Source organism: Apium graveolens, chromosome 7 (assembly GCF_009905375.1).
Source record: "Apium graveolens cultivar Ventura chromosome 7, ASM990537v1, whole genome shotgun sequence".
Taxonomy (NCBI): domain Eukaryota; kingdom Viridiplantae; phylum Streptophyta; class Magnoliopsida; order Apiales; family Apiaceae; genus Apium; species Apium graveolens.
The window spans coordinates 154,025,399-154,052,231 of NC_133653.1; the positions used below are offsets into that span (position 1 = coordinate 154,025,399).

General features: G+C 35.2%; 3 protein-coding genes across 4 annotated transcripts; 1 reads left to right on the forward strand and 2 right to left on the reverse strand.

The window, feature by feature from the left end:
• Positions 1–673: 673 nt before the first annotated feature.
• On the forward strand, positions 674–4,736 carry LOC141673030 (uncharacterized). Its single transcript, XM_074479764.1, has 3 exons — positions 674–941; positions 1,441–1,710; positions 4,470–4,736. The coding sequence occupies exons 1-3, from the start codon at positions 743–745 to the stop codon at positions 4,523–4,525; spliced, it is 525 nt and encodes a 174-aa protein (XP_074335865.1). The 5' UTR covers positions 674–742; the 3' UTR covers positions 4,526–4,736.
• Positions 4,737–5,404: 668 nt separating this feature from the next.
• Positions 5,405–20,947, reverse strand: LOC141671783 (acetyl-coenzyme A synthetase, chloroplastic/glyoxysomal-like). 2 transcript variants are annotated; one of them, XM_074478136.1, is made up of 18 exons: positions 20,405–20,937; positions 20,018–20,161; positions 19,767–19,922; positions 19,556–19,678; positions 19,280–19,448; positions 18,096–18,178; positions 17,234–17,335; positions 17,053–17,141; positions 16,854–16,944; positions 15,719–15,832; positions 14,416–14,492; positions 14,216–14,294; positions 14,053–14,121; positions 13,780–13,955; positions 13,601–13,657; positions 13,220–13,310; positions 13,039–13,137; positions 5,405–6,070 (listed from the first exon to the last, which is right to left on the reverse strand). In XM_074478136.1, the coding sequence occupies exons 1-18, from the start codon at positions 20,687–20,689 to the stop codon at positions 5,885–5,887; spliced, it is 2,190 nt and encodes a 729-aa protein (XP_074334237.1). In that variant the 5' UTR covers positions 20,690–20,937; the 3' UTR covers positions 5,405–5,884. The 2 variants fall into 2 exon arrangements, with proteins under 2 accessions (XP_074334237.1, XP_074334238.1); XM_074478137.1 differs by lacking the exon at positions 5,405–6,070 and adding an exon at positions 12,582–12,895 and having other exon boundaries at positions 20,405–20,947.
• Positions 20,948–24,805: 3,858 nt separating this feature from the next.
• Positions 24,806–26,141, reverse strand: LOC141671784 (uncharacterized). Its single transcript, XM_074478138.1, has one exon. The coding sequence runs from the start codon at positions 25,959–25,961 to the stop codon at positions 25,029–25,031; it is 933 nt and encodes a 310-aa protein (XP_074334239.1). The 5' UTR covers positions 25,962–26,141; the 3' UTR covers positions 24,806–25,028.
• Positions 26,142–26,833: the final 692 nt, after the last annotated feature.

Below are 26,833 nucleotides of genomic sequence, written 5' to 3' on the forward strand. Positions count from 1 at the left end.
CAATAGTCTATCTAAGCGCATTTACTAGTTTGTGGGCTCTTCCACGCATCCACGAAGGATGCGGCCTATTTATATGATTCGGCTAGCTCCTTAAAGCATTCATAAAGGATGTGATTTATTCAAATGTTGTAGAACAACGGTAACACATAAGCAATGAAATGTGACCCACATATATGCATATTCCGAAAACGTGCTTAATTTTGACTATATATGCTGAATATGTGGTCCGGCTCTGAAAACACATCTTTGACAAGAATTAATATAACACATATATCCTCGTGAATCGTGTATGAGTAAAAAAAGTTTTAAATTATTATTTTTAATCATAACATGCATGTATATCATGCTGGTTGGTGAGTAAATAAGATATATTTTCAATTATTATGCTGGGTTGATGAGTAAATAAGATATATTTTCAAAAATAGTATATTGAGTCTTTAATTGTGGATAATAGATATCTAATGCAATTTTTCAAGTTACTTTATATTAAATTTTAAAAATATTTATATTTATACATCTGAAAAATGATTGAAGTCATTGTTCCGTTGCGTAGGTAAAACACCGTTTAATGTATTATTATTATTATTATTATTATTATTTTGACATCACGGTTAATCTATTATTAATTTATTATTACTAATAAAAGTCGCCTGTTTTTTCCGAAGTGTTGCGTGATTAGCCGATGTTTTGAGAGAAATAATAAGCGAAGAAAACAATAGTTTACTGGCGAGTCCAATCATATATGTTGTATATCACTCATTTCACGACTCCAATGGCGATGATGTCTTTGTCTCTCACCAATCTCCGTCAATTGGGGGCGTCACCATTGTCTATAACAACAACGAGGCTTCCTTCCAATTTCTCCTCGCAGCTCCACTTCTCCCCCGCCAAACCTCTTGTTTCGTCTCATACCCAAAGACTTCAACTTCGATGCCTATCTGGTTCGTTATATTAGTCTCTCTCTCCCCCCCCCCTCTTATCCTGGATTGTTAAAATTCGACTCAGTATCATTGAGTTAAAATTAAGGGTTCTTGATTGGAGTGGATTTTTGTACAGAATTCACAATATTAGCGATGTTGTCTCACATGATTGAAGTGTTGATTAAAAACAAAAAAAAAAGAACATTTAAGTCCCTAACAAGTAAACTTTAGTCATGCTAGGTTTAATGGAGTTGTGTGAATAATTGTTTGTCTCTATAAATTGTGTGAGATTTCTTCACGCCTTATTTTGAGGTACTTAATTTCATATCATATTGCAGTCTAAATTTAATTTGGAAAGCTTTGTTTTAACTTAAACCACAAAATGATTAGCCTACCTCTATTATGATTATCATCTTTCCGCGGTTATGTTTTTTTAAATAATTTTGTTTGATTATGAACATGGATTTTAGGATAGTTATTGATGTTTTTCTTCTTCATTCCTTACTTTGAAAATGTGCAGCATTAACTCCTGAGCTCAAGACCACTTTGGATAAAGTTGTCACCTCCGAGAAGGTCATTCTTTTCATGAAGGGGACTAAGGACTTCCCACAGTGTGGATTCTCCAACAATGTTGTGCAGATACTCAAGTCTTTGAATGCACCATTTCAAACTATAAACATTTTAGAGAACGAACTTTTACGTCAGGGATTGAAGGAATATTCCAGCTGGCCAACATTTCCTCAGCTGTACATTGACGGGGAATTCTTTGGGGGATGCGACATCGTCATAGGTTAGTCTGTTATGTTTATGATCTTTATGTCGTTGCTCCATATGATTTTAAAGCCTCACCTAGGACATAATAAATTCATTGTTACTATAGAGTAGGATTTGCTGATCAGGAATGTAAATACAGAGTAGTAAGTATGATGTCTCTTTTGTGCCAATACCTCTCCATACCCTCAACCCTCAATCTCATATTACTATGTTTGAACTCTTGGGATGTAAGCTACAGCTCTGAATACAACTTGATAACACCCCAAATCTGGTCCAAGTGACATTGGACACTGGTCATCACATTTTTGTTGTCATTCAAATAAATAAGAAGATTTTACACCTTTCTAAATATTGTAACGCTCAACTTTTATCCGACTTCTACTAAGCAATTGCAATTATACAGGTATCCTAGTGTTAGCAGCTTTTCTTCATCTGCGATGTTGATGATTTTCTCTCCCTGTTTGTACTTGCGAGCAAACAAATGCTCAACAAAAGTACTAATTATAATCTTATATAAATTCCTCTTAGTTTAGGAATAAAAGATTCAAATAATCCATGCCACCCTAAGTAGAGAAGTAATGACCACGTCACTTGTATACCTCCTGTCACTTGTATACATTCTGAAATTTAATTTACATGCACAAAAGTAATCTCCAATGAAAAGATATAAGAATACTTAAGACTTTAATATCTCAAATTTGACCTTTTCATACCTCCAAATGAAATATTCCTGCATATGGATAACCCCCCCCCCCCTCCCCCCCCCCCCCCCCCGACTTTTCTCAAAATTATGATAATAACAAACTACATAAATGATAAATCCAATATTCGTTTATTACGATACAATTAGAAAACCCAATGAATAAGGTATAAGTTATCTCCCGTTCTTCCATCAAAAATTCTGCTTTTTCCCGGATACTCGGGTTCAAATACCCATGGAGTCGCCGTTTGCTTACTGGCTTGATATAATTCAGAAAACACTAGTTTTCTCGAAGCTTCTTGTTCATATCTCTCATCAAAAGGGGCTATTCGATAATGTCTGTCTAGTAGACCCCCCGCTAACCCGAGTGAACATTCAAATATCTGCCCTACATTCATTCGTGAAGGTACCCCTAATGGGTTGAAGACCATATCAACAGGTCTTCCATCTTGCAAATAAGGCATATCTTGTCTAGGCAAATCTTTTGAAATGATACCCTTATTTCCATGTCTTCCAGCTACTTTATTCTCAAGACAACAAGAAATACCAAAAAGAACAGAAATGAATGCAAACCTCAATATTTATGCACTGCGAAACAATGAGACCTATGATTTTTAAACACAATTTAATACGTACAATTGAGTAGATCACCCTTTGCAATTCACAACTGGTGGTCAGCCTAGACCTAGTAGTGATCCCCTTATTGCATGCAATGTAATAGGTTCCCGGACCTTTGAAAGCCACGAAGGCAATTAACATATTCCACCCACGAAGGCCATTAATATTTCCAGCCACAAAGGCCAATATTGCCCCCAGCCACAAAGGCAAATAATACCCCTTGCCATGTAGGCCAATAAAATGTTTTGTTGCTCAACCTAATTGACTCTACTTTTATTTTTATTTTAAAAAGAAAATTAGAAATTGTTCTGTTGGGAGAATAATGATAAAAAACATCGCCACACGGGATTTTACGTCATCTCCGATATCCAGAATACAACCCATCATCAAATAATTCTTAAAAAAATTAATTTTTTGTTCTATTGACTTCTTCCTCTTCTATATTCTTCGCAAAAATTGCTTGAAGCTTATACATCAATATACTATACATCATCCTGTATTTGGAATACTAAACTTCTACACCTAGCACCTGCATATTGCAATGGTCAACTTCCAAATAGCTCCCACTTTGAATTCATTCAACTCCATTGCTTTTGTTAATATTATCCACAATGAATGCTTGACTCTTTTTGAATGGCCAAACATGTAGTAACCTGTTCTCACAAGCTTCATATACGGTGAGAACCAGCCATGTAATCGGTTAAAAGATGCTTACTGCTTTTGACCTGTGGAAATATTCTTTTTCTGGATATGTAGCTAGTCATAATTTCCTTTATTTTCTTTATATTCAAGTTAATAAGCCGTCCATTACCTTCTTAGAAGTTGCATATACAGTAAGATATGAATATTTCTTTGGGGTAAAGAGAATCTACTGGCGGGGTAGAAAATTTCTCTACCAAAGCGTCTCAAAATCACGTTTTAACATTTTTCTCGTAAATCTAACCACATGGATCGAAATATAATGCAAAAGTAAGTTGGTGTACAAAATTTTAAGATTTTTACCCATGGAAAATCTATCATACGAATGTAACGGCCTAGATTTTGTATGTTGTTTTAATTAAAAATTGCATGATATATATAAAATCAATTTTCATGTAATATAGCATACTAACTAATTTTTGCGTAATCTTTTAATCCATACGGTTATATCTCCGATTTTTTTTTTTTTTTTAAAATATGAATTTTAAGAATGCTGTGGTAGAGAAATTTTCTACCCCATCAGGTAGATTATTTTTACCCGTTTGTGTTGCATAATAAGGTATATGTAGTTGTAGTCAAGTACCATATTTTATTCCTTGCTTTTTAGCATGATCTTTATCGGCGTTGAAAATACTTTCTATATTTTTTATTGTCCTCTCAGACTAGTAATAGCATCATTTGAATTGATGTATTGCGGTACTTATATTCTTAATCATTCCAACTTCTTAATTATTTCCATATTTTTTCTCTTCCCACAGAAGCATACCAGAATGGGGAGTTGCAGGAACTGCTTGAGAGGGCATTACTATCCTGATGATAGTTTAATGAAACAGATACTGGCCTAAATATACAGGACTTGCAGATGTCTTATTGTAATTTATGAAATTTGTAGTAATGCATACAATGTATTTGATCATTGATGGAATGACTTCATCAAATGAAAAGTGAAGGTTGATCTTTAATGGAATTACATCATCATCTTAAAAGTAGATGTTGAAATATCAATGATACTTTCATTGAACTGATCTTCTAGTGTATACTTTTTTTAAAAAAAAACTATTGTCTATACTTGACTGATGGTTGTGGAGTGTCCAAGTAGGTCTGTGATCAAAGTTGTAGATGTAGAGAATATTTCTTTTGAAGTTTTAGACCAAGTGCTTGTAACTAGATTGAAAGTGGCTGACAAGTTCTCATTACCCAACGAGAGGGGAGGAGAGGATTGATGTTAGTGAACAAGTGGAGAACATGGAAGCCAACATTGACTGTGAGTTGGGATTGGTTTGTAGTCTTTAAATTGAACTTGACAAAGTTGGGAATAGCTGGTATTATTTAAAATTGAACTTGACTGGACGTTCAACAACTGATCTGCGACATTATTTTTGTCACTCTAGGAGTCATTCACGCTGTGTCTGAGACACATTCTAGATAATTAGTAAAACACATGGTAAAAATAGATGAACAACAACATAATATATATCTCAAGGAAAGAGACAACCTATTTTGAAAATATAATGCAAGTCTCCCTGCAGGGATTCCAGATACCCAACTTAGAAAAGATTGTTTCTATATATTCAATTTCAATGAATATTTAATACTATAATGATGTAGTAATTAATTGATCTTCATTGAATTCATAGAGTTTTCCGCATTTATAGGTGTTCTAGATGTTGAGTAATATAATGAACACTTAAAATGAGTAATCCCAATATATTGATGGATATGTCCAGAAAAATTCTACTATCGGCATTGCATCACCATGCCCAAGTGCATCATGAATTCTGTTTTGACAAAGTGCATGTCCCAGTTATAAAAATAAAGGTAGGTTGTACTGCTAGTACTCAAATACACAGTCCTGCAACCACACAAAATTCTCTATATACACAATTAGTTGATTTATTTCGGCTTACTATGCCACTGGCAATGTGGGTGTCACTTGTTATCCAGTGAGGACACTAATCATAAGAAAACTTGATACCAAATATCTAGTGGTTCAGTTTACTGTCGCGAGTCTTTGTTTTCGTCACAATCTGGGAAGTTTGAATGTTTGTGTCAAAGAGTGGGGGACTGGAATTTTGAATTACCAGCTTCTGGTTTCCAGCTAGCGTTCCTGAATTTTTCTTACTGGAACTAAAATAAACTTGGAGTGTCTATTATGTAGGACAAATCAGAAATCTCAGTGATCAGCCAGTGCAATAAGTTGTTCAACTACATTTGGGTCCGCTAGTGAACTTGTATCCCCAAGCTCGTCCAACTGCCTCGAGGCAATTTTTCTCAGAATCCTTCTCATTATCTTTCCACTTCTAGTCTTTGGAAGGCCAGGTGCCCAATGGATCTTGTCGGGAGCTGCGAATGCTCCAATCTGGAAAAACAGCCAGAAATTTGGTCAATGATACATAATTATAAAAGGAAAAAAACAGCAATCACTTAGGAAGACTCCACTAAATAAATTTATAACTAATGATTTTAATCTCAGCAATCAGTCAACACTAACTGATTGAGGATCAAGTAATGGATGCATTATCATCATTTGTTACAATGAGAAATAATACAAGTTTGACAAAGTAATTGTAAAGATTTAAAATTTTATTTAAGAGCGGCTGCAATAAAGAATATCACATTTTTGTAATTCCAATCGAAATTTTCATCTTATCTTCTATCCATCAGTAATATTAAAAATTCACTACAAAGTTGTCAGCAATTTATATTTTATATTACTACAAAGTTGTTAATATTAATCAGAGTGTTATGGAATATTAGAATTAATTTTAGAATTTCTATTTTAGATATTAATTAGCTAAGTGTTTTGGCGGGAAAAGTTGTTAGAGTTGTAATCATATAAACAGGTGTAATCTCATTGTCAAACATCAAGAAATTAAAGATTCAGATCTAACTATCTCAATTCTCATCTCTCTCTCTCTCATCTCATATCTCTCTGGATTTCTTAATTGCACTACTATCTTTAACAATCTATAGGAGGATCACACATCCTATAACAATGGTATCAGAGCTGTTCGTTCCTGTTTTCCGACCTCTTTAAATTCCGATACACACACTTCTACTTACGATCGATATACATATCGAATTGCTGGCGAAAACTCGAAGAATTACAGCGATGGAGAGACAGAGCGGCTCTCGATCAGGAATTGAAGAACAGGTGAGATCGCTAGAGCAACGACAAGAGTTGCAAACACAGAAACTACTCAAATTGATGATACTTTGGGAAAATTGATGAATGTAGTGGCCAGAATTGAAGATCAATTAAACAAGGAACCTGATCCTACTCTGAGAACGACTTGGGACACAGGTACTCCTAATTCGCTTAAGTTTGTACCTAAGCTTGAATTTCCCAAATTTGATGGTACAAACCCTGAATTTGGATTAAGAAGTATGCTAGATATTTTGAGTTGTGTAAAATTCCTATTGATCAAAAGGTTGATTTAGCATCATTGTATATGGTGGATAAGGCTGAAAGTTGGGCTAATAGTTACTTGTCTGGTAGGAGGAATGTTGAATGGGATGATTTTATCGTTGATCTCACGGCTAGATTCAGAGATGATACAGCTGTTAATATTGTAGAACATTTCAATAAGTTGTATCAAGAAGATAATCTAGAGACTTATATTGACGAATTTGAGAACTTAAGATCAGTCATGAAACAGCATAATCATGTCTTGCCTGATGGTTATGTTCTTGATAGTTTTGTGAGCGGATTGAAATCAACTGTGAAACCGTTTGTTAAAGCTTTCAAACCAGCAACAATTGCAGAGGCCATAGATTATGCTAGATTGCAAGAAGAATCCTTATCTATTAATAGCACTAAAGTTGTTAAAGAAAGGATTCATTTTCCAAGTAATAAGTTTGTGCCTCTGTTAGCCAACACCAAGCCACCTTTATTACCTACGCCTAGTTTACCTGTAACAGTAACTAAGGATAATCAGTTGGCTTTGACCAAATATCAGCCTAAAACTCAAGGACAGAAACCTGCTAGATATATTCCTGCAGATGTAAGGGCAGAGAAGATTGCTAAGGGGTTATGTTATTTCTGTGATCAACCCTATGAGAGAGGCCATAGGTGTAAATTTAGAGAACCTCAAATGTTTACCGTAGAAGTTCCAGGTGAGGAGTTGTCAGTAGAAGAGTGCAGTGAAGAGTTGGTTGTGCTGGAAAATGATCCTTGCATTTCAGTGAATGCATTAGTGGGTAATCATTCATTTCAGACAATGAGAATGCAGGGAATGGTACAAGGTAAAATGGTGCATATTCTAATTGATTCAGGTAGTACTCATAATTTCTTGGATTTAGAATTTGCAAAGAAATTGGGCTGTGCTATAGAGAAAATTCCACATCAGGCTATTGCAGTGGCAGATGGTAACAATATTTCTTGCAGCCATGTTTGTAAAAATTTCAAGTGGACCATGAATGGTGAAGGATTCAATACAGAAGCTATGCTAATTTCACTGGGAAGTTGTGATATGGTCCTAGGAATACAATGGTTACGTACACTAGGACCAATTTAGTGGGATTTCAAACATCTGAAAATGGAGTTTATATACAAGGATAAACCAATCTCCTTGAAGGGTGTGTCATCTAAGAAGCTTAAGGTCATTGAGGGCAGGCCTTCACAAAAATTGTTGGAGAATGCATCTCAGCTATGCTTATTACAGGTTTTGCCAGCTGTTAAACAGTCAAGTATGATGGAATGTAATACTACAGAGACTACTGATCAGCTTTATCCAGAATTGGAGCATTTAAAGCAGAAATATGCAACAGTATTCTCAGAACCACAAGAGTTGCCACCAATTAGAGGAGTTCATGATCATCGTATCCCACTAAAGCCTGATAGTACTCCTGTAAACATTAGGCCATATAGATATCCTCTTAAACAAAAGGACGTAATTGAGCAATTGGTCCAGGAAATGCTAGACATGGGAATAATACAGGACAGTGCTAGTCCTTTTTCTTCTCCAGTAGTGTTAGTTGGGAAAAAAGATGGTACTTGGAGGTTGTGCATTGACTATAGGGAGTTGAATAAAAGGACTGTAAAGGATAAGTTCCCAATTCCGGTAGTAGAAGAGCTTATAGATGAGTTGGCAGGATCAAGTGTGTTCAGTAAATTAGACCTTAGGTCTGGTTATCATCAGATGAGGCTGAATCCTGAAGATGTATATAAAACTGCATTTAAAACTCACAGAGGTCACTATGAATTTCTAGTCATGCCTTTTGGCTTGACAAATGCACCGGCTTCATTTCAAAGATGGATGAATTCAGTTTTCAGGCCATTGTTGAGAAAGAGTGTATTGGTATTTTTTGATGATATTCTTGTTTATAGCAAGAATATTACTGAACATTGGAGTCATCTTGAACAGGTACTACATTTGATGCAGCAAAATCTGATGTATGCTAAAGAATCCAAATGTTCATTTGCTATGCCCAAGGTGGAATACTTGGGTCATTTCATTTCTGGTAAGGGGGTCGAAACAGATCCAAGAAAGATTGCAGCCATTGTGCAATGGCCAAATCCAAAAACTGTAAAGGACTTGAGAAGTTTCTTGGGATTATGTGGATACTATAGGAAGTTTATCAAAAATTATGCTTTGATAAGCAAACCATTAACTGATTTACTCAAAAAGGGAGCATTTGAATGGACTGAGGAGGCTCAATCTGCATTTAATCATCTTAAACAGGTGTTAAGTTCTTCACCTGTTTTGGCGGTTCCAGATTTTTCTGAGCCTTTTACGGTGGAAACTGATGCTTCTCAGTTTGGAGTTGGGGCTGTTCTTATGCGGAGAGACCACCCTTTAGCATTTATTAGCAAAGCTTTGGGTCCAAAATGGCAGAAATTGTCAGTTTATGAGAAAGAACTACTTGCTATTGTTACTGCGGTCCAAAAATGGGAACAATATCTGTTAATCAATCATTTTGTTATTAAAACAGATCAGAAGAGTCTTAAGTGGCTGTTGCAGCAGAAAATATCTACTCCTTTTCAGCATTTTTGGCTTTCAAAGTTGTTAGGTTTTGATTATGAGATCCAGTACAGAAGTGGTAAAGAAAATGTGGCTGCAGATGCATTGTCTAGGGTGCATAGTAATGAAGTATTATGTCTGGCAATTTCTGTGGTATCATCTGGTCTGGAACAGTTGATTAAGAATAGCTATCAGTTTGATTCTCATATTATGTCAATTCTAAATCAGCTACAACAATAGGAACAGGTCCAGCATTATAAACTGCAGGATGGTTTAATCAGGAAAAAGAATAGGATTCTGATTGGTCCAGATGTTGATTTGAAATTGAAAATCTTTCACTGGCACCATGTTACACCTGAAGGGGGCCATTCTGGGAGGGATCTTACCTTAAAGAGGATTAAACAACTGTTTACTTGGAAGGGTTTTACTAAAGAAGTAAGGCAATTTATAAGAAATTGCCAAATCTGTCAAGCTGCCAAGTATGATGCATCAGCATACCCAGGCTTGCTTCAACCTCTTCCAATTCCAGTGGATATTTGGGTGGATGTCTCTATGGATTTCATCACAGGATTATCAAAATCACAAGGGAAGGATGTCATTTTTGTGGTAGTTGATAGATTGAGCAAATATGCTCACTTTATCAGTTTATCTCATCCTTTCACTGTTGTACAAGTGGCTCAGGCTTATATTGACAATGTTTTCAAACTCCACGGTTGGCCTAGAAGTATAGTTTGTGATAGAGATGTTATCTTTCTTAGTCACTTCTGGCAAGCTTTATTCTCTTTACATGGAACTGAGTTATTACTATCTTCTTCTTATCACCCTGCTATTGATGGGCAAACAGAAGTGGTTAATAGATGTTTGCAGACTTATTTGCGATGTATGTGTGGACAACAAGAGAAAGATTGGGTTTTATGGTTGCCTCTAGCTGAGTGGTGGTATAATACACATTACCACATGGCCACTAAAATAACACCATATGAGCTGGTATACAATCAACCTCCTCCATTGCATCTACCCTATTTGGCTGGTGAGACATCTAATAGAGAGGTGGATAGGAGTTTACTGAGAAGGGAGGAAATGATCACTCGCTTGAAGGATCAATTACAACAAGCACAGACTCGGATGAAATATTACAGTGATAAACACAGATCTGAGAGGCATTTTAATGTGGGTGATTGGGTTTGGTTAAAACTTCAGCCTTATAGGCAACAATCTGTACAGATTAGGAAGAATCAAAAACTTTCTTACAAGTATTTTGGACCATTTAAGGTTTTGGCCAAGATTGGCAATGTGGCATATAAACTCAAGCTTCCAGAGTCTACACAAATCCATGATATTTTTCATGTTTCTCAATTAAAAGTCTTCTATGGTACTCTTCCCTTGGTTGCCCATATTCCTGACTGGATGCAACAATCCTCTGCTCAAGTTCACAGGACACCAGTTGCTATTTTGGACAGACGAGTTGTTAAGTTTCAAAATCGAGTGCAAGTGCAGTATCTCATTCGTTGGGCAGGGTTGTCAGAACATGAAGCTACTTGGGAGATAGCTGAGACATTTGAGGAACAGTTTCCACAGTTTGTTGCTAGCAGTTCAGCTTGAAGAGTATTGGAACTTGGGGCAAGTTCTTTCTCAAGGGGGCAGGAATGTTATGGAATATTAGAATTAATTTTAGAATTTCTATTTTAGATATTAATTAGCTAAGTGTTTTGGCGGGAAAAGTTGTTAGAGTTGTAATCATATAAACACGTGTAATCTCATTGTGAAACATCAAGAAATTAAAGATTCAGATCTAACTATCTCAATTCTCATCTCTCTCTCTCTCATCTCATATCTCTCTGGATTTCTTAATTGCACTACTATCTTTAACAATCTATAGGAGGATCACACATCCTATAACACAGAGTTCATTATTTTGCCTAATTTATTTATAAATCCATTATTCTAAAGTGTTACTAGTCGTCCTTTATAACTTAATATTCAACCTCTTTTATATAATATTTTTCAGTCCCGTGTTGGACCTTGCAGAACAAATTAATACTTTGTTCAAATATTTTACATTTTAAGAAAAGCACATAGGTCTCTTATCAACTATACAAACCAATAATCTTGTCAATAAGTACATACACACACTTAACACTAAATGACACGACTCTATCTCTAATTTTAAAATATGAAATAGAATAATATTAGAAATAAATAACAAGTAACAATATTGTAAGTAATAATCTGGGTGAAAGCCCAAAATAACTAAATTTTCTATGTAATTGCCCAAAATAACTACGCGCTGAAACAGTGCCTAAAATAACCAGATGACTACGCATTCTCACCATGCGAACCCCATACCATGCATACGCTAGATGCGTATGTCCGCCTCCTTTTTTCTACTCATTTATATTTGTTGAAGTACACACATTCCTAGAATGTGATTCCATCGTACACGCATACGGATAATGCGGGGATCATGTGTTTGCGCATAAGACAAATGCGTGTATAGGAATCTCTTTTGTAAATACCTAAGCATATTGGCGTACATTCAAGACATACATAAAATATGCCCATCCATTAGAGGACATCACCAGCCGACCACCATTCTTACGCACATCAACACTACAACACCTTTCCATTCACACCCCAACATCCCAATTCCAAACCCTACCTTAATACCAAAGATGCAATAGCATCAATTTAATACAAACACATAAAAATATAGATAACTAGTTATAATCACCACATCTCTTTAAAGTAAAATCCCCCAATACAAATTATAAATTTATTAGACAATAATCGCAAAATAAAAATTGAATAAAGACACAACGATTTAGGACTACTAGAGCCTAAACCCTTATTTAAAATTAAAATTTTATTTTAGGGTTCAACAATCCCCCATTTGAGTTTAGAAATATTAAAAAAAGAAAAAAAACGCGTTTTGCCTTCAAAACCCAACTTCATCCAACGTTTTGGCTCCTGAACCCAACTTCATGTAACTTTTTGAACTTCAAAAATTAAAAATAAAATAAAATTGGTCGAGACGCTACACAATGTAGCGTTTTGCTCGAACGTCGCACGATCCAGCGTTTCCGGGTGCTATTTTGGACTTTTTTCACTTGTTGTGCCATTTTGGGCATTTTCCCCCCGAATTGTGCCATATAGGCCAACACCCTTTTCAAAAAAGCCAACCCCACACATGTTTGAAGATCTTACTGTACATTCTTCTAAGTCTAGTACAAAGAGTAGTGCCAGTGTGTATGGTTAAGCTCAATTCCTCAGTGATCCAAAAAGTTACATTTGGCAGAAAAGTTCCATTCAAAGGATATCTGGTATAGAAAATAACTAGCTAAAAGCATTTAACGTATTTACATACCTGTTTTCTTACTGCAAGTATTAAACTTTTACGGAGCTCCTCGCTGTATGGAACACCCTCTGCTAGAGTGACAAATGCATATATTCCCTGTCCTTTGACCTTATAAAATGTACAATGAGGTTTAACCAAGTACTTCATGGCAGATATATGTGTTCAAAATACAGCACAGAAAATATAGTACCTCATGTTCAACACCAACTACAGCAGCTTCAGTACAATGGGAGTGACAAACTAGAGCAGATTCAACTTCTGCAGTGCCGATCCGATGCCCACTGCATGGATATTACAGAATAAATTATATAACTATAGAATCTAAGAATATGGAAAGCTTCATAATTTATTTTGCGCTTTCAGATTTGCTAGTTTGTGAAGTATATGCGAGAAGAACAGGAATGATACGAATCTGTACTTCCGTGTAGTTTGTCTTGTGCAGCAGAATACAAACGTCAGTAATGCATGATAAGTAGTATATCAACACATAATATAAGCATGTTATAATAAGGATAATTAATTGGGAATTTGACCCGGCTTTAAGACCAGTTAGATGTCCAATAAAGTATACCTGACATTGATAACATCATCCACTCTTCCAGTAATCCAGTAATATCCTTCCTTGTCCCTGAAGACAATATTGAATTCTTATCTCTACATACTTCTGATAGTCAGATGTCTAAACCTAATAGAGCATTTAGAAATAAATTGAGAAATGTACGTGTTCAATAACAACCATTAATCTAGTACCTTCTGCATCCATCACCACTAAAATAATATCCAGGGAAAGGCTTGAAGTATGCATTTTCATATCTCTCATGATCCCCGAAAAGAGTCCGGAACGCCCCAGGCCATGAGCCTTTAATACACAAATATCCACTACACTCACCTTCAAGCTCGTTACCCTTGTCATCGACTATGACAGGCTAATGCCACATAGAGGGGGGGGGGGTTATTAATTGAAAATATGAGAGATATTGCAAGAAAATATAAACCTGTCCAAGGAAATTGCAATTCCATTACCCGAACGCCAAAAAAGGGAAATGTAGCAGAACCAGGCTTCTGTGGCCAAGCACCTGGTAAGGGAGCAATCTGAAAGAGCAGAAATAAATTACAAGAAACATATCTGCAGTGTTATAAACAGGTCAGATATACCAAAGCTAGAGGAAATAGACACAACATATACCATGAAGCCACCTGTCTCTGTTTGCCACCAAGTGTCAGATATTGGACACCTCGAGTCTCCAATCACATCATAAAACCACCTTTTACGAAAATGGACATCTTTAATGAGATATCACTAGTTCGAATCGTAACTGTGGCTATTTAAGAATAAAATAACAGCTTAAAGCATGAATATTAAGACAGGCAAGTAGAGTTAAGAACCTCCATGCACTTGGGTTGATGGGCTCACCAACACTTCCAAGAACACGTAAAGATTTGCGCGAATAACGAGTAACATGCTGCATTTTCAAAAAGATCGAGTAAAGATACCAAATTATGCATACGAGTGTGTGGATTGTGCTATTTGATATATAATATGCAATATCGTGTTAAGTCCACAGTAATTTTCTTATCAAGTAAATTTTTTAACTTGGTTCAGTCTAAAGAAATGATACAGTGTGATGTCTGCTTCTACATTTAAAGAAAAAACTACTATAACAATATATATTATTGTTTATCATTGGGAGGCTGGTGTTGATTGCTTTTGATCGCACCATTTGGCAGAGAGATAAAATTATCCCTTTTAAACAAAAGGAGAGATCTATCCATCAGATACAAATGTCATCACGGAAATTTAGATAAAAATTAAATTAACGAGTAAGAGGATAAATATGAATGCTACCATCAGGAAATTTCCTGTGGAGTGTTAGTTAATGATGGAAATCCTTGCTTATGAGATTATTAGAGCAAGGCTCAAAATAGATGGGCACAAAGCAGGTTGGCAAGGAGACACTTGTATGGCAAGGTTGACACTTAATATTTGTATTTACTAGAATTCTTTTTTTTTTCGGGGTGGGGAGGTGTTAAGCCTAGTACAATCTTTATATTATAAAATACCATCACTTTAACAAAACAGAGTAGATTTATGAACTACTAGACTTGTTGTTTCCATCTCTTCTGGCTCAAGTTCATGAAATTGGGCACAAAGGACATATTAATCCTACATGGTAAATCTACAAAGTAATTAAAGGGGATAAAAAAAACTTATTAGCAGATGATATATTTCTTTGGTGTTATACTAATTTTGAACAATATGCTAAATCTACAAAGTAATGAACAATACAAGTCTAATTAAGTGGAAGATAATCAAGAACATAGCCGAGTCTCTGAATAAATAAAATTAACAAACAAAGACATTATGGGACATCTCGATGAGATACTGCATTCCTCACTAGAATAAATGTAGAGGAACTGTATTAAAAAAATCATTTACCTAAGAAAAAATATGAAAATGTTAAGAAAATGACATAATGGACATAGCAAACACAAAAAATCAGGCTTCAGCACGCCATACTGCCAACATGTTTTCTTACAGATCTCACCAGTCAAGACATGTTTTCTTACAATCTACCAGTCAAAATAATATTTGTGCTGAATCGCATGATTGGCAGTAATTCAAGTACGCAAGCTACTGAGTTCAGCTATAGTGCTGATCATCAAAAATTAGTTAAATGATTCTCATTACCTCATTTCCCTCGCGCATGAGAGACCGCACCAGTGTGGGGGCAGTATAGAGTAATGTAACCTTGTACTTGTCAACGATTGCCCAAGAGCGCCCAGGATCTGGATAATTTGGAGCCTGGGGATATAATATATCTATTTCACTAGATTTTGTAGAAAATAAACTCATTATCACATATACCATACAATTGCAACACTGAGATTAATCTGCAGTTTCATCTAGAAATTGTACAAGTAAATATGAAGAGATATACAATATGTAAAGGATCCCACCAAGTTAACTTTATGTTTCCGATTTGGTTTAAATGGTTCAACTGTAGTTTTCTCTAGTATAATCTATGCTTATGGATGCAGATAGTATGCAAATAATACGAATATGACGAAGATAACATATACCGGTTTCATAAGGTGATCCAGATCTTCATAATAACTAAAGGACACTGGAATATGATGAAAGACGAGAACAACTGTATCGGACATTAGAAGGCTCTGGTAGATACTGGATGGATCATGCCAAAGCGAGCACTAAAATGTTTCCAATATCAACTAATAATAGGACTTCTAATGTATTTTGATATATAAAATTACATCAACTGCCATTTAAGCAGGTGAGTACCTAGAGGATAAAGCATCAAGTCCAAAAAAAAGGTAGGTTACTGAATTTTAATTTTAAAAAATTAATAGATTTCAATATTTTGATTTGAGTTAATTTCACATTTAATCTAGAGCTAATGTTACTATTAATTGCACACTTATGCATGATTGTACAATCATAATGATATCGTGAGAACATTAAAATATCAGAACCTAATAAATTAATAGGCAGATCTACTCTTCATGGTTTATAAATAAATGAAATTTACATATATCGTCTAATACTGCTGACACTGAATTAGTTATATATTATTAAGCCTGTTTAGACTTATTTGTGCATATCATGTTCCGGTACAAGTAAAAAGATACAAGACATCACAAATTATTATGTACTATGTATATCTATTTGTAATATTTCTACGTTATTACAAAGCAAGAATAATCAGATTATTGTTATCCGCATGCAACCCGTACAATATATGCACATTTTTTTCCTTTAGATCAGACATTCAGGTATTAAAACTACATGAGAAATTTTGACTTACCCCTTCATAGACAACGACCGTTGCTCCATTGAGCATAGGTCCATAAGTAACATAACTGTGTCCAGTAATCCAACCACAGTCAGCAGTACACCTACAATGCAACGCGTGAACAGTTATTCAGAAAATCAGTAGAGATTTTATATACACTTCAGAAAGAGGAGTTTAAATGTAAATTCTTATAAAGTGTTATAGATTGTACCAGTAAACGTCTTCTGCTTTATAATCAAAGGCATACTTAAATGTGGATGCACTGTATATCATGTAGCCTCCTGTTGTATGCAGAACTCCCTTTTAAAGTGCCCAGCAAACTTAATTAGGACACTCAATATATGTACAACAAAAAAACAAAATTAGTTATCTGACTTGACGAGGATTAGTACCTTTGGCTTCCCTGTGCTCCCACTGGTATAGAGCAGAAAAAGTGGATCTTCTGCATCAACCCACTCCACCTCAGACGTGGTTGGATATTTAGGCACAACATCCTGAATGATAGAAATGTGAAAACAGGCAAAAGTAGTACTCAATAATACAGAAAGGAGTTGGTAGGTAATTGAATTTAGGGTTGAGAAATGAGGCACGCCTAGTTGTACATCAGTAACAGGCTTCAATTGAAACATTAGAAATAGTAAGAACAATGTTACCACATAAGTCAATTAGAAATGATTACTAAAAATTTGACATTTATTACTTGAAGCTTTAAATTCTATTAAGATAAATTATAGATGTAAAAACCTTCAAAAATATTACTGCCAACTGCCAAGATTCTTTTAGTAAAGAGGTTCATAGTCACTATTTACTCTTCCTTTTTCCGTTGCAACTTGGAGAGGAAAAAAAATTGAAAAAAATAATAAGACATCAGCACTTAGATAGAGTAAAATTACATGTGAAAAGGAAGCATTGTATGGTTAGTGTAAATGACATATGGTCTGGATTATCACTACAAAAATGCTGTATATGAAAGCTTAATGTATCAACATAAGCAAGTAGTTTAGATTTGAAACACTACATATAGGGAACAGAACTTGCGCCCGATTATTTTAACAAACTTATTGCTTAAGGTCTCAGGATTTATATTGAAAATGCATTAAATAACACATTCATCATATAAACCTTGTAGACAGTAGTAATTATTTCAAAAATTGAAACATGCAAAGGAGTTCGGTTATAGAAAAAAACTGTTTCCTCATCCAGTTATCTACAAAATATACACAAGAGCAAAACCAAATCATGTTCTTTACTCACCTGCCACCAGACATCTCTTCCCACTTGCCATTCAGTAGCTTCTCTCTTCATTGCTGTTTTATTTTCATAGGTCAAACATGCACCTGTACAGGAAATGGGAAGTCAAATTATAAAACAAAAACCACTGTGATACTAAAATGAATGAATCAGATTATATTTATATATAATTTAATAATATGGATTACTTGATTGATCACAACATTATGTGTAGGAAGGGAATCCTCTCATTCAACATTATGAACATGCACCGATACAGTTTGTTCCAGGCCTATGTTACTCTTTTACTATTAACTTGGCAAGATATCAATTACAAATTGAATGAGCTATATTTTGTTTTCATTTTTCACATATGCAATTATCATGTTTCTCTTGAGATTTAAGATGCATATTACAATTTGCAATTTGACAACTACAGTTTACCGGTGTATGAGTTCCAATAAAGTAAACGGAAAAACAAGTGTTGCTAAATAGTACTGTATCTTGCACTCTTTCACTTTTCATAATGTCGATTCCCTTGATTAGTGATTTGTGGCAATTACTATGTCTTGCATTCATAGATTAATATGAGTATCATGTCAAATTCCTGTAATTAGTAAGTATTTTATTCGTCGATCATTAAAAGAAATTGGACTTTGTTCTTTTTATAATTTAACTCCAAACATTAGGGGCTCTCATTACACTGTAAGAAGCCAAAAGTCACTGAATCGTATAATTTGCTATGATAGGGGGAAGAAGGGAGCTCCTTTTCATGCCAGTTTTCACATTTATTTCAAAATCATTCTTGCACTAAGGTTATGTCTGTTCAAGGGATTCATCATCTTCTTGGAAAAGTTTTTTTTTTTAGAATTAAAAAAATTCTATTCTAAAATTATTTAATTATCTCATAGACTGAAATTTCTAAATTTTTTATGGTGATTGCTGGATTGGTAATACCAAGGGGAGGTGGAATTTAATAGTCACCTTCAAATGAACTTAAAAAAATTATTTACCTAACAATACGGAAAGTAGCCCTTCTAATGATATAAAGAGTTAAGGCTAGTAAAATGGGAGTAAAAAGTTTAATAATCGCAAGTAATTAATCTCTTGAGGTAAACACAGCCCCAGTAAAAAAAATAAATCCATCTTCCATTCTGAGGTTAAACTATTTCATGTACTCAGTCTTTCTTTAACAAAAGAAAAGATACCTAAAGAAAACCCGTTCTTCGATGATTCTGTGAGTGCAGCGTCAACAATCTGTTTGAGACGTATCAGCTTAGACCCTCGCATGACAGCATTGCAAGTTATCAGTACCTTTGGTTTACAATCACTTATTCTTTGGGCAACAGATTCAGCAGAGAATCCAGCAAAAACAACCTGGAAAAAATCAAACTTGCAGTACTTCGATAAATGCTAATTCAAAGGCATCACAGATTGTAAGCACCAGAAGTCTAGTAACAAAGGACAGGAGTTTTTTATCATACCGAGTGGACTGCACCGATTCGAGCACATGCAAGCATAGCTATTGGTAATTCCATCAGCATGGGTAAGTAAATTAAAACTGCATCACTCTTTTTAACACCGATATCTTTCAAGTAATTGGCAAGCTGTAGAGAGACATGAAGCAAACCATTTAACTGAATCCAGCTACACATCATTATATGAATATGTCTTTGCAGATAGTGTGTTATCAACCTGGCAAACCCTTTGAAGAAGCTGGGTGTATGTCAAAGAGGCATCAGCACCAGGCTCGTTCCCTTCCCAATAAATTGCAATTTTGTCACCATTTCCAGACTCAATGTGTCTATCCAAGCAATTGTAACATATGTTGGTAATCCCACCCTCAAACCACTGATCAAAAGTAATTACAAAAAATCAGCCAAAGACCTAAGAGGAGGGGTTAACAAGAATAATCAAGTAAAACAAATTTTCTAAAAAAGGAAGACCTTAATGTTGACATTGCCCTTCCTAACATCAAGATTTCCAGAGTAGACACTGGGATCCCATGTACATTTCCAGTAAAACTGAGCTGCAATTTCAGACCAAAACCCAGCTGGGTCTTCGATTGACATCTTGTACATTTCCATGTACTGACCGAAATACAAAATAAGAATAAAAATTAACAAGTGTTCACAAGTCAGAACCGTTGATTCTTGACAATACAATAATTGAAGTCATTTGTACTAGTTACCAAAATGCGATGTGAATCAGTGTAAGCAATGATTAGTAGAGGTATTATTGGTAAATTTGAATATGGTTTTCAAGAGTTGGAATGGTTTATAGCGGAACATGATGCTTAATATATAAAGAATTGAAAGGAAGGAAACACACACCTTATGGAAAGAGGGGACAAGAGCCTGTGATGAAAAATCCGGAGAGGGAAAAACAAGATCATCTTCCTCAGAAGCAAGAGTTTGCCCATGTTGCACAGCATTTAGCTTATGCTGCTGATGATGATGATGATGCTTTGGTATTGGAAATCCTCCCAATTTGTGTGGAGGTGGAGGATGATAAAAGTTGAGTACGGTTGTTGTGGTTGTGGTGAGTATGTAATTAGTGTGAGAAATACGATTATGATTAGAAAAGTGGCAGTATATAGAAGCAGGAAGAGCAATCATTATGTAAAATTGGATGATGAGATAACAGGGATGGATTTATTTACTTTAATTGAGTAGTAATAGCAAGAGGGGTTAGGACAACAAAGCCTGGCGATTCATTTGAGGGGCTTGATCCACATGTGATTGATAAACTGTGTAAGTAATAAAGCTAGTTGTTCTTTGTCGTCTTGACAAAAGTCCATTCCTTGACAATTTTTAGATATAGCAGATGGCCTTGTGGAGAGGAGGGCGTTTAAGGAAATACAGACAGTAACTGTTTTTTTACTAAATTTATTGCTTTGCAGAACATCAAGATTTTACATTAAAAGCGTGGGTTTAATTTGCTCCACTAATCAATACTTATGAAATCTTTGTATATTAAATGCTGCAATAGTCATCGGACAGCCCCCCACCCCCCTCATATTCCTATCCATATTCTTCCCCCATTTTTGGCAAGTTGTAAACATCCAGACAAAGTTTTCACATTTCTCTTGATAATATGATATCAGTTCCAATGACGGAATCTCAAAGTCCCGGTTCAAAAGCAGCAAGGATTCCCCGAGCAACCTCGAAAGCTCTGCTGTAATCATCACATCTCCAGGGTCAGTTTGAATATTCAAAGTCCAGGGGCTGATGTCCCATTCCATTTTTGTTTTACTTACGACAGTTAGCTAACTGCTGACAAACTGCCGCCTCTTGAGAATCAGCAATCCGTCTGAAATGTATACGCCCAAAATCTTTAAGTTCCAAGTTCCTTACCAAAACATCATCACCGCAAAACAACCATGTAAACATATATATATATATATATATATATTTAATTCCTAAAAACCAGCATGAACCTCCAATTGTGTTATTACCAAGATGCTACTCCCTGACAATACGGAGGTGGTTTTGGTCATCACTGATGCTGCTGCACTCTATTTCATCAAACAAGGATTCTTATTTTATAGCTATTGTTGCGGAGTATCATCAAGTCAAAAATAAGTTTCTATAGCATACACATGAATATTTTAAGCAACTCAACATGATCCACATCTTGGCGGTGTGTCCTTGGATTATTTTCTTCTTTTTTTTAAAAAAAAAAGTCTCTCTATACACACATCAATATGCTTTTAGATTGTCATGCTCTGATGGTAACGGAACAACAAATTAATCTAAAAATTACATACAACTGATGTTGGATTTGGCCACACCCTTGTGACCTCTAAAAGCAGATGAAACACTGCTCGAGTAACAAGTAAATATTCTGCACTTTTCACTTAGACCCTTGAAATGCTGATTGATTTGTAACAACGCAAGAACTGTGCTTTAAGGGGCGTGAGTTAACAATGGGTCCTCAAGGAGGACAACGCAGGTCCAACAATAAGGTAAATCCTACAAAGATATGTTGGTGCATTTCCATAGTTATTTATCCCACACTATGCATGTTGACATAGATGCCCTAGGTCTTCACAGTGGGACTGTATGTAGTATACATGGCCCTCGTATTCCAAACCTAATTGCTGAATGCTTCTAGTTTTAAGATGACATAACATTCACCAATCCTTTAATTTCCTATTTGCTTTGAAGCAAAACTGAAAAATGAGATAATTACCGGAAAAACACCCAAATTTATCGGTGATCCTACCTTACTAAGGAAAGTCATTTGCCATAAAAAAGTATGTAACCATTTGTCATGCCTTGACATGTAACTTTCTAGTTTTCAAATGTTTCTGTGTTTTTATACGAGCATGAATGCTTAGAACAGTAAATCAAACAGGAAATAAGAGAGAGACGGGATTAGAGAGAGAGAGAGAGAGAGATTGGTGGAAAACTGATTTCCATTTTCTGAATAATAGTTTCAACATCCTTAAAACTACAAACTGCTGGTCTATTTATGCTCATAGACTAATAAGACCTAGTAAAAGACTACAGTACCCTTACATACTTCTATCACTACTAACAGTGCTGATAATAGGCTTTCCGACATAACCACAACAATATAGGGGCTTCATCAACACAGTGAGAGTTGATGTGTTAAATATCAAAATAATAACTATTTTTCTATAATAAATCAAGCATAGATGAAGGAAGCACTACAGCTTACAGGCTAAACTCCTACAACTTTATAAGTGAAGGAATGTAAATTTCAATCTTCAAACAGCAGGGTTGGGAGTGGTGGATATGAAGACGGGCTCGGGATGGGCATTGAATAGGTGAAGCCTCTTAGACGAGTATAATCTAAAAGGATAGGGTTTTCTGGACTGTAAACATACCTCAGAAGGCTTCATGGGCAGTTCACGGTATTCTGAAAGCAAAGACCGGAGACTATATTTCTCATGTTTGATACAATACTGTCAGTGGAGAAAATCTATCTCATTTGGCACGATCCATGGGTGAATAACACCCTCCTGTAATTTCAGCTTGATCCTCGGATAATCTCTACTCTTATAACCTCGATAAAGTAAGTTCATTCATCCTTGATTGCACACAATCACTGGGCTCTTCACCCTTTCTATCATGTCTCTCCAAGGGACTTCTGAAATCTTGTCCACTATATGGAACTCTTGTAGACGACTTGGCATAGGCCCTAGGCGGCACATGATGATCACACACTTTGTCCATTCCTGAATGTTGTTTTGTGCTATAACTCACGCTCAAGGACAAGGACACTAACAATAAGATGAATAATTTCGAAATGCACACTGATCCTTTATATATTCTATGCGGTGCTGCTAACGAATCTACAATGATATTTTGAAGCATAGCCCTGTGCCATAGCTGCAAACTGCATAAATATTATCCCTAGCTCTCTCCTAACAGTAATCTAACCTCTTCATCAGTGTAGCTATTTACAAGATTTGGCTGGAAAGAAACTCCCAAACTCATGGAAACCAATCCCAGCTAGCATTCTCATTAAGGTCAAGCAAATTGTTAGAGATAGAGCCTTTGGCTGTGCTCTCAATTTCAAAAACTTGCACGTAGGAACCCAGGCTACCCAGCTATTATTAGTATTCTGTACTCTGTACTTAAAATATGCTGCATGTTGCATGGTTTTTCATATTTTAGATGCTAGTTTGGTTTTGGCTTTTTGAGAGCGATTAATCCTGCACTATCACTTTAGCCTTAGGGGGTGCCCTAGTATTTGTACCTATTTTCCTTGATTATAAATTTTTATGTAACACAAAAATAATAGCATTTAACCATGATAAACATAGGGACTTCATCAACACGGTGAAAGTTGATGTGTTAACTATCAAAATTATGACCAACATCTCTTTTATAAACAAAGCATATATGAAGGAAGCGCAACAGCTTTTTGCTGAACTACAACAACTTTCTAAGTGAAAAAATGTAAATTCCGTTCTTAAAATGGCAGAGAGTAGGGAATGGTGGATATGAAGACGGGTTTGGGACATGTGTTGCATTGGTGAAGCCTCTTAAAGTAAACATCACTCGAAGGCTTCCTTTGGAGCTTTACAAAATAAAGATTTGAAGTGAACAAATAGACATTCTACATTAAGGTCATGATACTTCCTAGGTACTTAAACAAAAGGAGTCAATTAGTTAAAATAAAAATTCATGTTCTAGGCTACAGTTTGACTGAGCAATTAGAAAGTATTTTTATAGAGATGTTTTACTTTCAAATTAATTATCCTTACAAATTACAATATTAACATGTTATACTTAAATTTATACTCAGATTTACGTCAACAAATACATTAATCACCAACTACGATGTATCCTAACCACATCATTTGGTTGAGAACTACAAACACATAATAATTCCTCAAAAAAGATAAAAAAAAAACACAATACGTCGATATAATCTCCGCATAAAAAGCTTAATACGACTCTTATCCCAAACACAAATAGTACCGACTGCACCACATTCTGGAAACAGTATTTGTATCAGCTTCGTACTTACTAAGACTTAGCAAGTAACTTTTGTGCACTAGTAATTACACTGCCAAACATATTGACATGAGTGAAATTATTAAGAAAAAATATTATAAGGCAAACTGATGGCTTTTCAGGAATGATGATGAATTTATTGAAGGATTTATATAATGTGGTATGTTGGGTCCTAGCGTTAACTCTGTGACTGATTAGGGTATGCTCATTCAATACAAGATGCTCCAGCAATACACATAATTAACACTAATAACCAATTTTTAAACATATATCAAAGTAGTAAGAGACTACATGTAACAACACATAGATACTGAGTCGTAAAATAACAAATGTTCACTATTCTGTATAGGCAAAATCCCTTCAAGGGACACATGATCAGTACCTAACATCACCACCGCCATAACAAAAATTGGTAAGATGTAACTTAAAAGCATAACATTGTATATGGACTAAGTAAAAGTGATCAAGCCTGGGTTCCCGTCAGCGCTTTCATCTGAATATGGTTAGGGTCAGTAATAGTTGAAGCAGAAGTAGATACCACAGTAGGCAAAGCTTCATACGACCCGAACCTGCTACTCCTAACCCCAAGCGTCTTGGCAACAACAGCATAAACAATCATGACAATAAGCACAACCAAAAACACATGAACCAAAAACATAAAATCAAGAATAGCCACAGCTCTAAACTTAGAATCATCCAAATCACACCTAGTAGAGCCCTGGACGCCACTAACAACATCAAGCAACTTATGACAACCTTGAGGAACAAAAGCATCAACATAAAGAGTCAAACCAGTCTGCATTGCCCAAAAGCCCTGTAAAATGAGAGAGGCACATAAAGCCACATCAGCAACAAAGAGTTTAGGGAAGCAAGCAAGCAGAAAACAAAGCAAAGACGAAAGAGCGGAGATCCTCCCGGAGACAGAATCACAATGTGCTTGTAAATCGGAGATCTGAAACTCGGCAGCAGAGGAGGAAACATAGTACTCGAGAAAAAAGATCCCGGAAGCAAGGGCGAAGAAGAGATCATTGGAAAAAGGAAGCAATTGGGTAGAGTCGGAAAGAAGAAGAGAAAGAGAGAGAAGAATGAAGAGAAGAATGAGAGCGGCGTATTGGAGAGAAATGAATTTGTGAACAGGAGTGCTGCCTTTGAGGAGAAGATCAGTGTCAGTGGAGATTAGGGTTTGGTGAAGGAAAGCAATGGAGAGGAAAATGACAAGGAGATAGAGTTGGGTGTATTTTTTGAAAGAGGAACAAGTGAGAGAATGGTAGGGCTTGGCTGAGTAATGAGGTGGGGATTTCAGATACTTGTTGATGGTGAAGATGAGATTGTATGTACCCATTGACATCATTCCCGTGCTTATCATTGTTTTGTATAACACTGCTATTTCTGCCATCAACTCCCTTAATCCCCAGATAGATTCAATGAGATCGATTGATTTTCTATTTCTTGTTTTTCTCCTTTGACGATGATTATGATCGTATTTAGGTATTACTGTCTCTATCTGTAAAAGAGTGTGTGTGTGTGTATCTATCTATCATCATGACTTTCTTGCCGGAATTTCTATCAACAAACCAACTCCATGGAACATTTTTATTTTATTGCTTTACTTTCATTTTATTTAATAGCTCATTCTAAAATTTTCTTCTCTCTAAGTAAATCCAATTTTATTTTTAAATTTAAATTCTATACACACAATTAACTTAAATAAAAAAATAATATATGAAATATCTAAAATACTTGCACGATTCTCTGTAATAATAACGGAACATGTCCTTATTTCAAAATAACTTACGCAAAAATAAAATGTTAAAAGAGAACTTTTCGAAAATATTAAGATATTTGCACAAAAATATCAATTTTCTAAAATACTTGCACGCTTCTTTCCGATAATAAAGAAACTTATCCTTATTTCAAAATAACTTACATAAAAAAAAATGTTAAAAGATAATTTTTTTTTTGAGAATATTAAGATATTTTCACAAAAATATCAATTTTTAAAAATATCATTAGTACTATATCTTAATTCTTGGAATTATATATTTTATTTAAAAAAATGAAAAATATTATATATAATAAAATATATTTTGTATAAGGATGCTCAATATTAACGTTAAACCACATAACCAGCATAAATTAGTCTAAATTTGAATCGATCTCATTACAAATCAAAAGGCAGCTGACGTTTAAAAATTGCGTAATGCGAGAATTTTGTGTTGGCCATTACTCAATTCCATCAAAATTAGGAACATGCAATGACATTAGTCA